The sequence below is a fragment of the Salmo salar genome, chromosome ssa01 (genome assembly GCF_905237065.1).
Source record: "Salmo salar chromosome ssa01, Ssal_v3.1, whole genome shotgun sequence".
Taxonomy (NCBI): domain Eukaryota; kingdom Metazoa; phylum Chordata; class Actinopteri; order Salmoniformes; family Salmonidae; genus Salmo; species Salmo salar.
The window spans coordinates 76,569,018-76,583,406 of NC_059442.1; the positions used below are offsets into that span (position 1 = coordinate 76,569,018).

At 40.8% G+C, this 14,389-nt stretch overlaps 1 protein-coding gene across 1 annotated transcript in view; it reads left to right on the forward strand.

Moving 5' to 3' along the window:
- The window catches only part of loxl4 (lysyl oxidase-like 4), a 62,415-nt gene that overhangs the window by 15,242 nt on the left and 32,784 nt on the right, over positions 1 to 14,389 (forward strand). Inside the window, exon 5 of the mRNA XM_014214833.2 lies at positions 14,191 to 14,229. Within this exon, the coding sequence (XP_014070308.1) occupies positions 14,191 to 14,229 (39 nt within the window). The remainder of the gene's footprint in view (positions 1 to 14,190; positions 14,230 to 14,389) is intronic.

A 14,389-nucleotide genomic window follows, 5' to 3' on the forward strand; every position in this document is an offset into this window, starting at 1 on the left:
ATTGATTGGACTCCAGGTTAGCTGACTTCTGATTAGCCTAGGGGTTCACATATTCTTTCCAACCTACACTGTGAATGTTTAAATGCGGTATTAAATATAAACAAGAAAAATACAATAATTTGTGTTATTAGTTCAAGCACACTGTGCTTCTCTATTGCTGTGACTTAGAAGATCAGATACAATTTTGTGACCAATTTGTGCAGAAATCCAGGTAATTCACACATACTTTTTCATGCCACTGTATGATATATATATATATATATATATATATATATATATATATATATATATATACATATACATATACATACAGTGGGGGAAAAAAGTATTTGATCCTCTGCTGATTTTGTACGTTTGCCGACTGATAAAGAAAGGATCAGTCTAGAATTTTAATGGTAGGTTTATTTGAACAGTGAGAGACAGAATAACAACAAAAATATCGAGAAAAACGCATGTCAAAAATGTTATAAATTGATTTGCATTTTAATGAGGGAAATAAGTATTTAACACCCTCTCAATCAGAAAGATTTCCGGCTCCCAGGTGTCTTTTATACAGGTAACGAGCTGAGATTAGGAGCACACTGTTAAAGGGAGTGCTCCTAACCACAGCTTGTTTCCTGTAAAAAAGATACCTGTCCGCAGAAGCAATCAATCAATCAGATTCCAAACTCTCCACCATGGCCAAGACCAAAGAGCTCTCCAAGGATGTCAGGGACAAGATTGTAAACCTACACAAGGCTGGAATGGGCTACAAGACCATCGCCAAGCAGCTTGGTGAGAAGGTGACAACATTTGGTGAGATTATTTGCAAATGGAAGAAACACAAAAGAACTGTCAATATCCCTCGGCCTGGGGCTCCATGCAAGATCTCACCTCGTGGGGTTGCAAAGATCATGAGAACGGTGAGGAATCAGCCCAGAACTACACGGGAGGATCTTGTCAATGATCTCAAGGCAGCTGGGATCATAGTCTCCAAGAAAACAATTGGTAACACACTACGCCGTGAAGGACTGAAATCCTGCAGCGCCCGCAAGGTCCCCCTGCTGAAGAATACATATACATGCCCGTCTGAAGTTTACCAATGAACATCTGAATGATTCAGAGGACAACTGGGTGAAAGTGTTGCAGTCAGATGAGACCAAAATGGAGCTCTTTGGCATCAACTCAACTCGCCGTGTTTGGAGGAGGAGGAATGCTGCCTATGACCCCAAGAACACCATCTCCACCGTCAAACATGGAGGTGGAAACATTATGCTTTGGGGGTGTTTTTCTGCTAAGGGGACAGGACAACTTCACCGCATCATTTGACGGTGCCATGTACCGTCAAATCTTGGGTGAGAACCTCCTTCCCTCAGCCAGGGCATTACAAATGGGTCGTGGATGGGTATTCCAGCATGACAATGACCCAAAACACATGGCCAATGCAACTAAGGAGTGGCTCAAGAAGAAGCACATTAAGGTCCTGGCGTGGCCTAGCCAGTTTCCAGACCTTAATCCCATAGAAAATCTGTGGAGGGAGCTGAAGGTTTGAGTTGCCAAACGTCAGCCTCAAAACCTTAATGACTTGGAGAAGATCTGCAAAGATGAGTGGGACAAAATCCCTCCTGAGATGTGTGTAAACCTGGTGGCCAACTACAAGAAACATCTGACCTCTGTGATTGCCAAAAAGGGTTTTGCCACCAAGTACTAAGTCATGTTTTGCAGAGGGGTCAAATACTTATTTCCCTCATTAAAATGCAAATCAATTTATAACATTTTTGACATGCGTTTTTCTTGATTTTTTTGTTTTTATTCTGTCTCTCACTGTTCAAATAAACCTACCATTAAAATGATAGACTGATCATTTCTTTGTAAGTGGGCAAGCGTACAAAATCAGCAGGGGATCAAATACTTTTTTCCTCCACTGTGTATATATATATATATATATATATATATATATATATATATATATATATATATATATTAGAATGTGCACAAAATCATATCATTCCAAAAACACCTCGTGAGAAAATCCCCCCCACCAACACACCCAAATGGAAGCTTGCCCACCCAGGACACAGTGCACTCCAGATCAACTGCGGCCCACGGGATGGTGGCCAACTAGAGGGGGAGACACAAAGACACCTCCACAAGATTGGAGCGAGAGCTCTGACAGAGGGAATTATTTTGTTGCCGCTCCCGACCCAATCTAGGAAGTGTCGTTAATACTGTTACACAGTATAGGCTACAATAGTATGGAAGCACACCAGGGGTGTTAAGCACCCCAAAAATCTGAGGGGGCATAAAGTATGGATGGTTGGGTAATTTTTATGCATATCTAAGCACTCCCCTTGTGTGGTCTTTATCTTCATGACTGGCGGTCATTTTTTTAAAGAAAGTAAATATGCATCTCTGTGTCTCTGCTAAAATCTGGGTAAAACATTGAAGGTAATGTGAGTCTTATTCAGTACATTTAGTAGTTGCTTGATGTTTTAAAGTCTACCAACCTTGCCAGCTAATATAGTTAGACAAGCTAGATACTCTAACTTGATTGATAGCCTGAAAGAGGCTCTTGGTAGCTAGTTATTTATATAATAAATAAAAATTACAGGATAAATATGAGGGGGCACAGTGATTGGTATGAGCTTTTTTTAAGCGCTGGCTACATGTGCCTGGACTGGCTCCCGTTTCCCTCCCTCCTATCCGGCTTCTGAATTGCAGAGCTCCACTCACAACCCCAGAACAGCGGTGCGTGTTACTTCTCTCGAATACTCCATGCTGCTCAATGACTCACTCACTCCTTCACCCCTATAGGCAATTATGACTGAATGGTCTTGAGAATGTCAGTTGTGTGGGGACTGTAGGTGTTGTCAGCCAGGTCAACACTGCATCAGGCCTGGATAACACACTAAAGTTTCAATTTTGTTTTGTCACCAGTGGTGGAAAAAGTACCCAATTGTCATACTTGAGTAAAATTAAAGACACCTTAATAGAAAAGTGTGAAAGTCACCCAGTAAAAAAGTCTAAAAGTATTTGGTTCTAAATATACTTAAGTATCCAAAGTAAATGTAATTGCTAAAATATACTTAAGTATCAAAAGAAAGACCATACCAGACCAGAGCATATGGCTCCTGTCCCCTCTTGGCTTCAAATTCCTTATATTAAGCAAACCAGGTGGCACCATTTTTTATTTATTTTTAATTTACGGATAGCCAGGGGTACACTCCAGCACTCAGACATCATTTACAAACAAAGCATGTGTGTTTAGTGAGTCTGTCAGATCAGAGGCAGTAGGGGTGACCAGGGATGTTCTCTTGAGAGGTAGGTGAATTAGACAATTTTCCTGTCCTGCTTAGCATTCAAATTGTAAAGAATACTTATAGGTGTCAGGGAAAATGTATGGATAAAAAGTACATTATTTATTTAAGTAAAAGTTGTCAAAAATATAAATTGTGAAGTACAGATACAAAAAAACGACTTAAGTAGTACTTTAAAGTATACTGAACAAAAATATAAATGCAACATGCAACATTTTCATTGATTTTACTGAGTTAAAGATCATATGAGGAAATCAGTTAATTGAAATAAATTCAATAGTAACTCATCTATAGATTTCACATGACTGGGAATACAGATATGTATTTGTTGGTCACAGATACTGCTCGCCCACACGACGCCATACACGTGATCTGCGGTTGTGAGGCCGGTTGGACGTACTGCCACATTCTCTAAAGCGATGTTGGCGGCGGCTTATGCTAAAGAAATGAACATTCAATTATCTGGTAACAGCTTTGGTCGACATTCTTGTAGTCAGCATGCCAATTGCATGCTCCCTCAAAACTTGAGACATCTGTGGCATTGTGTTGTGTGACAAAACTGCACATTCTAGAGTGGCTTTTTATTATCCCCAGCAGAAGGTGCACCTGTGTAATGATCATGCTAATTAGTCAGCTTCTTGATATGCCACACCTGTCAGGTGAATGGATTATCTTGGAAAATGAGAAATGCTCACTAACAGTGATGTAAACAAATGTGTGCACAAAATTTGAAAGAAATACGTTTTTTGTGCTTATGGAACATTTCTGTGGTCTTTTATTTCAGCTCATGAAACATGGGACCAACACTTTACATGTTGCGTTTATATTTGTGTTCAGTGTATTTTTACTTAAGTACTTCACACCACTGATTGTCACGTGCACAAGTACAGTGAAATGCATTTCTTAATTTCTGCCTAAACAGAACAGCAGATGAAAGATAGAGAAGAGGATAGATTGGGTAGTTATAGCTTTCGCAGTATTCCTTGAATGGAGTTGAGTCTGACTACGCATCAAGGAGAGGGAGGAAGGGGGAGAGGGAGTGGTGAGTGAAGAGGACAAGATTGGTGTAGGCTGAAGGACTTGGCCTGAAGCCTTCACAGGCAGCTGACTTCTGTTGGCATCTTGTTTTATAACCTCTGAGGTCAAGGGAACAGAAACACCAAGGCTTTCAAGAAAAGAAAGAGAAAGTAAGGAATAAAGAAGAAGAAAACTAAGAGAGGTGGATATATTCAGGAGCATTTCTTTGTCCGGTTTTGACAAGTGCATGCTAGTCCAATGGCCTTGTCCGAAATCTGTCTTGCCTATTACTTATTAAAGCTGCATTCTGTGTATCATAGGCTACTACATACTATTTAGAACATACAGTTTAGTTAAAATGTATGCAGTTAGCAACAAATATTAACATACTAGACTCACCCATAGTGAGAATGAGTCATGTAATGTGTAATTGTGTTGTTTCCCGCCATTCGTTCATTAAGGTACAGTGTGTTCCCTTATCTCATTATCAGCTGACAACAGTTGTTGTCAAACACAGGTGGATCTGAAAAGATGACTCTCTTCCTCAATAATGTGCAGTGAATTCTACCAGAGAGGAAGAGATGAAGCAAGAGGATTTACTCCGCCCAAAATCTGTCAGCGTGAGATAAGCCCTTTTTTTGTATGGAGGTCTATGAGAGAGCGTCGAATTATGTGAGGCTTATTTGATCAAATATAAGTTTCGTAATGTTTAAGCCGTTACAAATGATATAAGTACTGATATAAGTGGATGCACTTGGCATTCCAGCAACTTTTAGAAAAACTAGTTAGCTGTGCCTGTGTATCTGCCCTTTCATTGGCCTGCCTTCAATCATTGAGGACATGTATTTCCATTGTTAGAGTGCTCACTCGGCTATCTTATCAATATAATAGATCATCTTTGATTCTACTGCATGAAAAGTCAAAGTGAGTATGACAACCTGGCATTTAAAGCATGCACATTTTTTGAAATGTCACAGTCTACTATAAAACATTTTATTTCGCATACCCAAAATGCCTACTTGTACGGGTATTCGGACACGGCCATTGTCTTGTCAAAGTTCAAACCACCGGTTAGTTTTTCCATCAGTAGGCCTCTGTTGCATTCTGAGTTTACTAAATAAAATGGCATTTTTGATGGCATTTGGTGGCTTTCTGTTTTGATTCAGTTCTGTCTTTGTGTCCTAGGGTTGACCTGATGTTGTGTTCACAAGGGACAAATGGGAGAAAACTTCTGGAAACTGACAACAAAAAGGGACATTCTCATTGGCAAAACTCCATCTGTTTCAAAGCATTTTCTTTCATTTCGTGCCTACTGAATAGTACCCAAGTGTTTGTATGCCTTCTGGTCCAGCTGATGAAAGCTTTAGACCTGTCATCACATTACTCTGATATGACCTAGAATGGCCAGATCGTTTTTCACCTCATTACAGTTATACATGTTTAAAGTCTGTATAGTTATTAAGGCCAGTTTTGCTCTTTTAAAGTTTTTTTTCTAATGGATTTTATTAGTATTTTAGTCCTGGTTGGTTGATAATTGTAAGACATATAGGTTTTTATGAATAGCCCAATATCCCACATCCTAAGATTGTGTGATTGAGTGACTGATGGTTGGTTGACTGAAATGGCTTTAAAGTGCAGTCTGCAACTTTCATTATTTTTTTTCTTCAAACACTGTTGTCCAAGAAGCTAAATATAAATAGCACTTATTTAACTCCAATTGAAAGTTATAGACTGCACCTTTAATGTAGGCCTAACTGAGCAGAGCCCAGTATGGACTGGCATGACCTGGCATGGATTGACATATATACCAGACAGTCTCTGGTCCATTCTTAGAAAGCCCAGACCAGACCAGAGCATATGGCTCCTGTCCCCTCCTGGCTCCTGTCCCGTCCTGGCTCCTGTCCGTCTCTACTGGTCTGGATGAGACTCTGAAGATGTTGTAATTATAGGTTGGGCAGGAGTAAGGCTCTTCAGGATTTCTGCCCTGCCTGCCGCCAGAGAAAAAACGTCCCAATTATAGCTGTGTGTGTGTCCGTTGATGTGTGTGTGTGTGTATACATGCATCCTTTGTGTGTGTGTGTCTGTGTATGTACAGTATGTATGTGTGCATCGTTTGTGTGTCTGTAAGTATGTTTGCATGTGTGCATTGTAAATGTGTGAGTGAAGAATAGTGTGTAGGGCAGGGACTGAGCCACTGAGGCTATCCAATTATAGTTTGGGCCCTACTTTGGCCCGCTGTGTCAGCAACGTCTGTTTCTCTCTGTCACCCTGGAGATTTGAGGACCTACAACCACCATTTTGTTTAATTGCACTTCAGCCCAGCTCTCCCTAAGATGGGGGGTATCATTTTCCTTAGGGTGACATTCTGTGTGTCCGATTCAGTCTTGGTTGTGTCTCAGATCTAAGCAATCTGAGTGATCCTAAGTGAGCTTGTCTCTAATTTATATGGCCGTCTTTTAATTTATGTAGGCCTATGTATTGTGGCTGTGCTTTATGTGGTTGTGGAGAAGCGATGAACCCTGGTGCTCAGCCCAAGTTGTAATTTAAATAGCTTTTTGTTTTGATGGATATGTCATACTGCATTCGTTGTGTAAGATATCATCCCAGCCAAGGAGGAGCTCATAGGCTATCATCTCTGATTCCATGGAAAAAGTTTATCCTGATATGATAGGAGGACAAAGACTATGCAACTCTGTAACTTCACCTTCGCATCTGAAAACTGTGCTTAGATCAGTGGTTCCCAACAACAACAAAAGTTAAAGTGGTTGTTATTAATATTCAGGGTTCAAACAGTACTCCTTCTTTTGGCACTGTATGGTAAGGGAGGGAGATACTGTACAGGCAGTCAAGGCAGTCAGGAAAGTAAGGGAGTGTGACGGTGCTGAAAACAGAAACAGCAGGGTGACTGTTGTCATTTAGCAACAGGGGTAGGTCCCCCTATCGTTAGCCTCTCTCTCTCTCTCTTGCTCTCCCTCTCCCTGTGGGTTGGTAAATGAGGGGTGGAGGCCTCTAACACACTGATTATTCAGGCAGACTGGGGCTCTTGAGATGTTAAACACACACCATTACTGAGTCAGAGGTGTAGTCTAGGAACAGTAAATCTGTTTTTGCAACCTGATTTGACCTGTTCATAATGTGTGTTCAGACAAGTGTTCATAATATACACACTAGTTAGCTGGCTAACATCTGCGTAATCATTACAGAGAAAGTGGGATTCGTGCAATCGTCTTGTGTACTGTAGAGAGAGCTCACCATAAATACCTACAAAGACAGAAGAAGTAGCATGAATAAAGTTAGAATAGTAGTAATTATACATGGGTTTTATGTAGTGCTTTGTAATGTCCTAAAGCCACTTTAAAGTTAGGTTGAAGTTAAGTGAACTTAGTTCAAGTTCAACCAAAGTTCAATGAAATATACTACAATTGAATCAAATGTAGAGTCTAGTATAGGATCGAAACGTGTTTTTCTTTCCTCAGTGCTCAATTTACTCATTGTCAGTGTGGTTTTCTGGTGAGAGAAAACAGTTGGTTTGATTGGTGTGTGGTGAGGTCACAATTATGTCACAGACAATCTCTCCCCTGGGTGTGTGTGTGTGGGTGTGAGTGTGTGCGGGCGTGCCTATGAATATGTGTGTCGATTCTCTGGGTTACGAACGTGTAACAACGGAGCCACATGGAAGACCTGTCCAAGTTATTTTATGTGTGTAATTTAAGAATAAGTGTTCAATTCAATTCGCAGCGTGTGTCTGTTTCAATCAACAACAAGCCCTTTAGCATGACCTTACTGCTACAGTATATGTCTGCCTGAACATTACACACGCGTTTAATTCAACTTTTGTGGCCTTAATTTAGAGCACGTGTCAAACTCATTCCACGGAGGGCTGAGTGTCTCCGGGTTTTCGCTCCACCCTTGTACTTGATTAATGAATTCAGGCCACTGATTAGTAAAGAACTCCCCTCACCTGGTTGTCTAGGTCTTAATTAAAAGGAAAACCCCGCGGACACTAGGCCCTCCATGGAATGAGTTTGACACCACTGCCTTAAAGGGATAGTTCAACCATTGATGCTTCATGTCCATTTAAGTTTCATGTCAAGCTAGCTATGTTTGTCACAAGTCCCTGAAGGTAAAAAAGAGGTTGTGACTAAGGACAAAAAATATAACTTTTAAGGGATCATAACTAACTGACTAAGTTATTTTGATGATGATTTATGTATGCTAAATATAAGCATGCCTGGTGTCAGTTTACATCCATTGTTTTTACGTCAAAACATGCTAATGCTAGCATTAGATGACAGTGTATTTGGGAACTTGAAAAGCGCTATTTGATACCCATACATATGTAGCCTATTATAATATTAAACTTAACAGACATGTTTAAATAAACATGTTTATTTCAGTCCCTCCTACATGGCTCATAGACACCTTTCATAGTCTCAAAACAAGTATTTTTATCATGTAGTTGGTGAGCACTTTAGCATAGCATGACTTTACTCTAGCTGCTTTAAAATATCAGGGCTATGACAATGAACATAATTACAGTTCCCTGAAGGAGGAAAGGAGGTATAGCATGCTATGGGGAGTCAATGACCAATCATATTTACCTGAAGAAAAGTCAGGCCCAACGGGCCAATGGATGCTGAGCCCGCCCTCGGAAACCCCGCCTTCCTGGCTATAATACCGGGGATCGCATTCATTTCCTCAATTCAGTACAGCTTTGCGAGCCCAAATCCCCTGACAGTGCAGGGCAAAAATATGTCATATGTCGTTTCCTTAGGAAGTGCCCTACCCCTAGCTGGATTAGTGAAACAGACAAAAAGCTGGTCACAAACGCGGATATCCTTGGTCCTATCCATATACATGCGTAAAGTGCGCACCGGACACAGGCCATGCAACCTCCATTGTTCACTTCAAGCAAAGGGAGGAGGGGATCTGTAAGACATAGCCAGGGACCTGTAAGACATAGGCATAACCTTGGGAGCAAAAGCTGCATTAGGACGATTGAGTTTTTGTCAGACATAAATAAACAATTCAAGGTGAAAGCCAAAGGTCATAGCTTTCTGGGAGGGAACACTACTTCAAAATATTGATGACTAAAGCCATAGCGAAGCAGTGCAAAATGGCTGTCAGCTCAACTGGTTTTAACACCTCAATCACACTGCATTTTGATACAAATTAATTTCCAATGGAAAGCTGTCTTTTTATTTAACTAGGCAATTCAATTAAGAACAAATTCTTATTTACAATGACAGCCAATTATACGCCACCCTATGGGACTCCCAACCACAGCCAGATGTGATGCAGCCTGGATTCAAACCAGGTACTGCAGTGACTCCTCTTAGCACTGAGATGCAGTGTCTTAGACCACTTTGCCACTCAGGAGCATTTGCCTTGCAGCATTGCGTTGCTGAGGCAGTTGCAGTGCGTTCTGTGTGGTGCACAAGTTGGCTTTATCGAACGTATCAGAACGCACTGCAACTGCCTCTTCAACGCAATGCTGCAAGGCAAACGCTCCCGAGTGGTGCAGTGGTCTAAGACACTGCATCTCAGTGCAAGAAGTGTCACTGCAGTACCTGGTTTCGAATCACGGCTGGTAAACTGTATGCGTTGACGTCTTGACAGAAAGGGTAGCAGATGGTGAATGTTCAACTTTTGTTGCACACATATCCAAATGATGCTGCGTACCATTTTGCGCAATGTATTTACTATGAATGTGGTATGTTGTTGTCCCACCTAGCTATCTTAAAATGAATGTACTGACTGTAAGTCGCTCTGAATAAGAGTGTCTGCTAAATTACTAAAATTTAAATCTAATCAAACGCTGCTATTTATTGCTGACCAGCAGATGTCACTAATGTGCATTGTGAACAGATAATGACGCTCCGAGTAATGAACCGTTTTTCTTCACAATTTGGTGAACTCCACTGTGGGGGAGAAGACGGCCAATCCACCCCCAAGTGACCTGCCGCCCTACGACACAGCTCCATCAAAGGCTCATTAAATACCAATGGTTCACTCTCCCCTGCCGAATCCAAAGCCAGGGCTTTAGGCAGCCCCGGACTGATGTCATCTGATTCACACTCTGAAAACCCTCCAGAGCCAACCAGGGATAGTATTTCAACCCTTGAATCTGGACTCTGAACACTGCCAGAGAAACTGGAATGAGCCTCACTCGGCTGGGATGACACCCCTATCAACTCCAACCAGCGCTGCTGCTCTGTCCTGGCCTATAGCCTTTTTTTTAACTTACTCTTTCTTACCGCTGGCCATCTTACTCAAGCAAGGAGCACTGGCTACACAAGCAGAGCAGAAAGTAGTCAGCTTCTACAAAACAAAAAAAACAATACCAAGACCCAAAACTCGCAACTTCTAGGACAGGTATCATCAACTAGATTCAGCCACGGGGCGATTTGTTGCTTGAGCGGATGGTCGGGGGGCCGGAACATAATTACAAAGAATTTGTAGACTGAAAATTGATCGCTAGAAGCCCAAACAGATATAATGTTTGACTAAAAGAATAATTTCAAACCTTCCTTACATTTATATACGATCACGTGTCTTTGTGTTATGCGTAGGAATACTTGGGAACAAATGTATTCAATTAAAATCACTTGTAGCTGATTTCATGGTGTTTTTATAGTCTTTTATGTCCAACAACAACAAAAAATTACTCTATACCAATAAATACTATTTTTTTGCTCAGAAAACTTTGGGGGCCAAATAAACAACCCACGTGGCGCCAGTTGGGGAACCCTAATCTTGGGGGACGACTTGTCTCTCCCCACAAACAGACACCTACATTGGAGCAGAATCTCCTAGTCATTGTGTGCTTGAAAGGTTTGTGTGACTTTCTGTCTTCAGGCAAGCTGAAGAGCAAAGAATTTATGAAAATGAATATGAGCCCTGGTATTATAGCCACAGAGGCGGGGCTTCCGAGGGTGGGCTCGGCATCTATTGGCCCGTTGGATGTCAGTTTTCTTCAGGTGAATATGATTGGTTGTTGACTCCCAATAGTATGTTATACCGAGTGACCTACTGACAGAGAACTGGCTGTTTCAACTCTTTTTATTAAGTAATTGGTTCCACAGCCTTTTTTTTGTTTACTCAACTTTTCAGTCGTAGTGTTACCTGAACTAAGAGAAATCAGTTGGCCCAAACTTAGCTCCAAAAATTCTGTCAATTTGTTATTAAAAGCACTGTTCTCAAGTTGGAGCTAAGTTTGGAATACTAATATTTTTTAGTTCAAGCAACACTTGGACTGAAAAGTTCACTAAAGTAAACAAAACAATGGCTGAGGAACCACTTACTTAATAATGTTGGAATCTCTTGATTCCAACATCCTTGTTTGTAGTATGTGACTAGAAAGGCAGAAATGTTTGTTAGTTTCATGATGGAAATCCAAATAGCCTGTTATCTGTAGATGTATTTGTTTCCCTAAGTGCAACAGACTGAGGTGTGTGTGTGGTCTACCTCAACTCCTGTTTGGCACTCCTGTTGCGGGAACTGAGGGACGGCTGCTTTGATGCTGATCGACCGTGTGTGAGAGAGAGAGAGAATCAACAGGGGATTCTTTTTGGGCACGTCTTGGCTATGCCTGTGATGGAGTGCCAGGAATGGACTCTGGCCAAAATGTTTTATGAATCAAAGTCCATTCGGGTCTTTCATTTATTTAGTTTCTCGGACGGCCTGACCAGTTCTTACGGTTAAAGTGTGCCAACACTGAGTGTTTGTTTGTGTGCGTGTGGGGGTTTTGTTTCAACATTTTCCCAGCAATGTTGCTCATAGCTGTTCAAAGTCACATTTGTATATAGCCTATACATGGTTGGTTAGGTTAAAGAGTTGTTTCAAAATTCAAAATACTAAATGTTTATTCTTGAATCCATTCCTAGTGATCCAGTTATTTACAAATGTTGCTGTACCAGCAATGTTCCTGTAAGATGCCAAGTAAGAGTGATTTAATAGTTCTTATTTTGTCATGTTACCAACACCCCAGCAACACCACACCAGGGTCATATTCATTATGGCCAAACGTATACTGTTAGAAAAAAGGGTTCTTTGGCTGTCACCATAGGCAAACCTATTTGGTTCCAGGTAGAACCTTTTTGGTTCCAGGTAGAACCATGTTGGGTTCCAGGTAGAACCCTATGTGGAAAGATTGTTTACATGGAACCTAAAAGGGTTCTACCTGGAACCAAAATGGGTTCTTCGAAGGGTTCTCCTATGGGGCCAGCCAAAGAACCGTTTTAGGTTCTAGATAGCACCTTTTTTTCTAAGTCTAGCAACTTTTTAAATGGAAAACGAAAACAGGTAGTCCATCCCTGTTTCAGTCTGTTTCCTTAGATTTGTTGCCTAATGAATACAACCCAGTTGTTTGAGCAGACCTATACCCCCACGTTGGCAACAGAGATCATTGTTTTTCCCTTGAATCCTGGCTTAGCTGACGGTACTTAACATACAGTACACTGCTGTGTGTGGTACATAGGCCTACACTCTGACCACTCATTCTAAACATACACACAGACCTAGACATTCCTGATGCAAATATCTACACCCCAAAGTAAAGCAGCGAGAGCCAGGACGTGGTGGTCAGAGAGAACAGGGAAAAATGAGTTTGTTCTTATTCTAACTATGCCACTCATGGTCACCACAATACCACCTACGCACACACATGCACGCACACACAAAGATTTACTGTAACACAACACAGATGGGCCTTTCTGGAGGCTGACATATTTGTCTATGTAAGTGTATTTATACTTGTTGACATCCGTACGACCAGTATGTCAGGTACAGATGCTTCTAGGGCATAACTGGTACTGTCTGTGTCCATGTACACAAACACATGCCCACCAAGGTGGATTTTTTTTGACAATGTGTTTGGCTGTAATTCTGTGTGGCATGGACCATATTAACCAAATGTGAGCCAGTTTGTGAGGTGTAGGGAATGCTTCACCCATCTGTGTTCATCAACAACACATGTCCACCGATATGGCTAATAAACTGTGTGTGTGTGGGGGTATCATTTTGTGTGGCATGGATCATATTATCCAAACACCAGATATCTACAGTGTGTGAGTATCATTCTGTGTGGCATTAACCAAGCACCAGTGGTGGAAAAAGTACCCAATAGTCATACTTGAGTAAAAGTAAAGATACTTTAAAAGAAAATGACTCAAGTAAAAGTGAAAGTCGCCCAGTAAAATACTACTTCAGAAAAAGTCTAAAACGATTTGGTTTTTAATGTACTTAAGTACCACAAGTAAATGTAATCGCTAAAATATACTTAAGTATCAAAAGTTAGAGTAAAAGTATAACTAATTTCAAATTCCTTTAATTAAGCAAACACGACGGCGCGGTTTTCTTGATTTTTAAAAATCTACGGATAGCCAGGGGTGCACTTCAACACTCGGACATCCTTTACATACGAAGCATTTGTCTTTGTGAGTCTGCCAGATCAGAGGCAGTAGGGATGACCAGGGATGTTCTCTTGATAAGTAGGTGAATTGGACCATTTTCCTGTCCTGCTAAGCATTCAAAATGTAACAAGTACTTTTGGGTGTCACGGAAAATGTATGGAGTAAAAATTACATTATTTTCTTTAGGGATGTAGTGGAGTGAAAGTAAAAGTTGTCAAAAATATAAATACTAAAGTAAAGTACAGATACCCCGAAAAATAAATTAAGTAGTACTTTAAAGTATTTTTACTTAAGTACTTTACACCACTGCCAAACACATGACACAGTTGTCTTCTATAAACGCTGATTCTGTAGGCAAGATTTAGTCATCTCACCTCACAGGAATAACATGTGTTTAATGAAACCTCAACTAGTAAACAGAAGAGATACTAACATCCTTTCTTAATGTTCCTGTTTCTTCACAGGAAAATCTGGGACACCAAGGTTGCTGATCCATCCACAAGGTAAGACCTAGTCAACGTCTGAACATCTCAACTAACTACAAATTCTTTTTTTCTCCAGATGTTGATCATTTTTGTGCATCTGATTTGAACTCTATTATAATGCCTTGTGAGTTTTAAATGTGCTTATAATGCATTATGTAGAGTGTTTAAATGAAGTGTT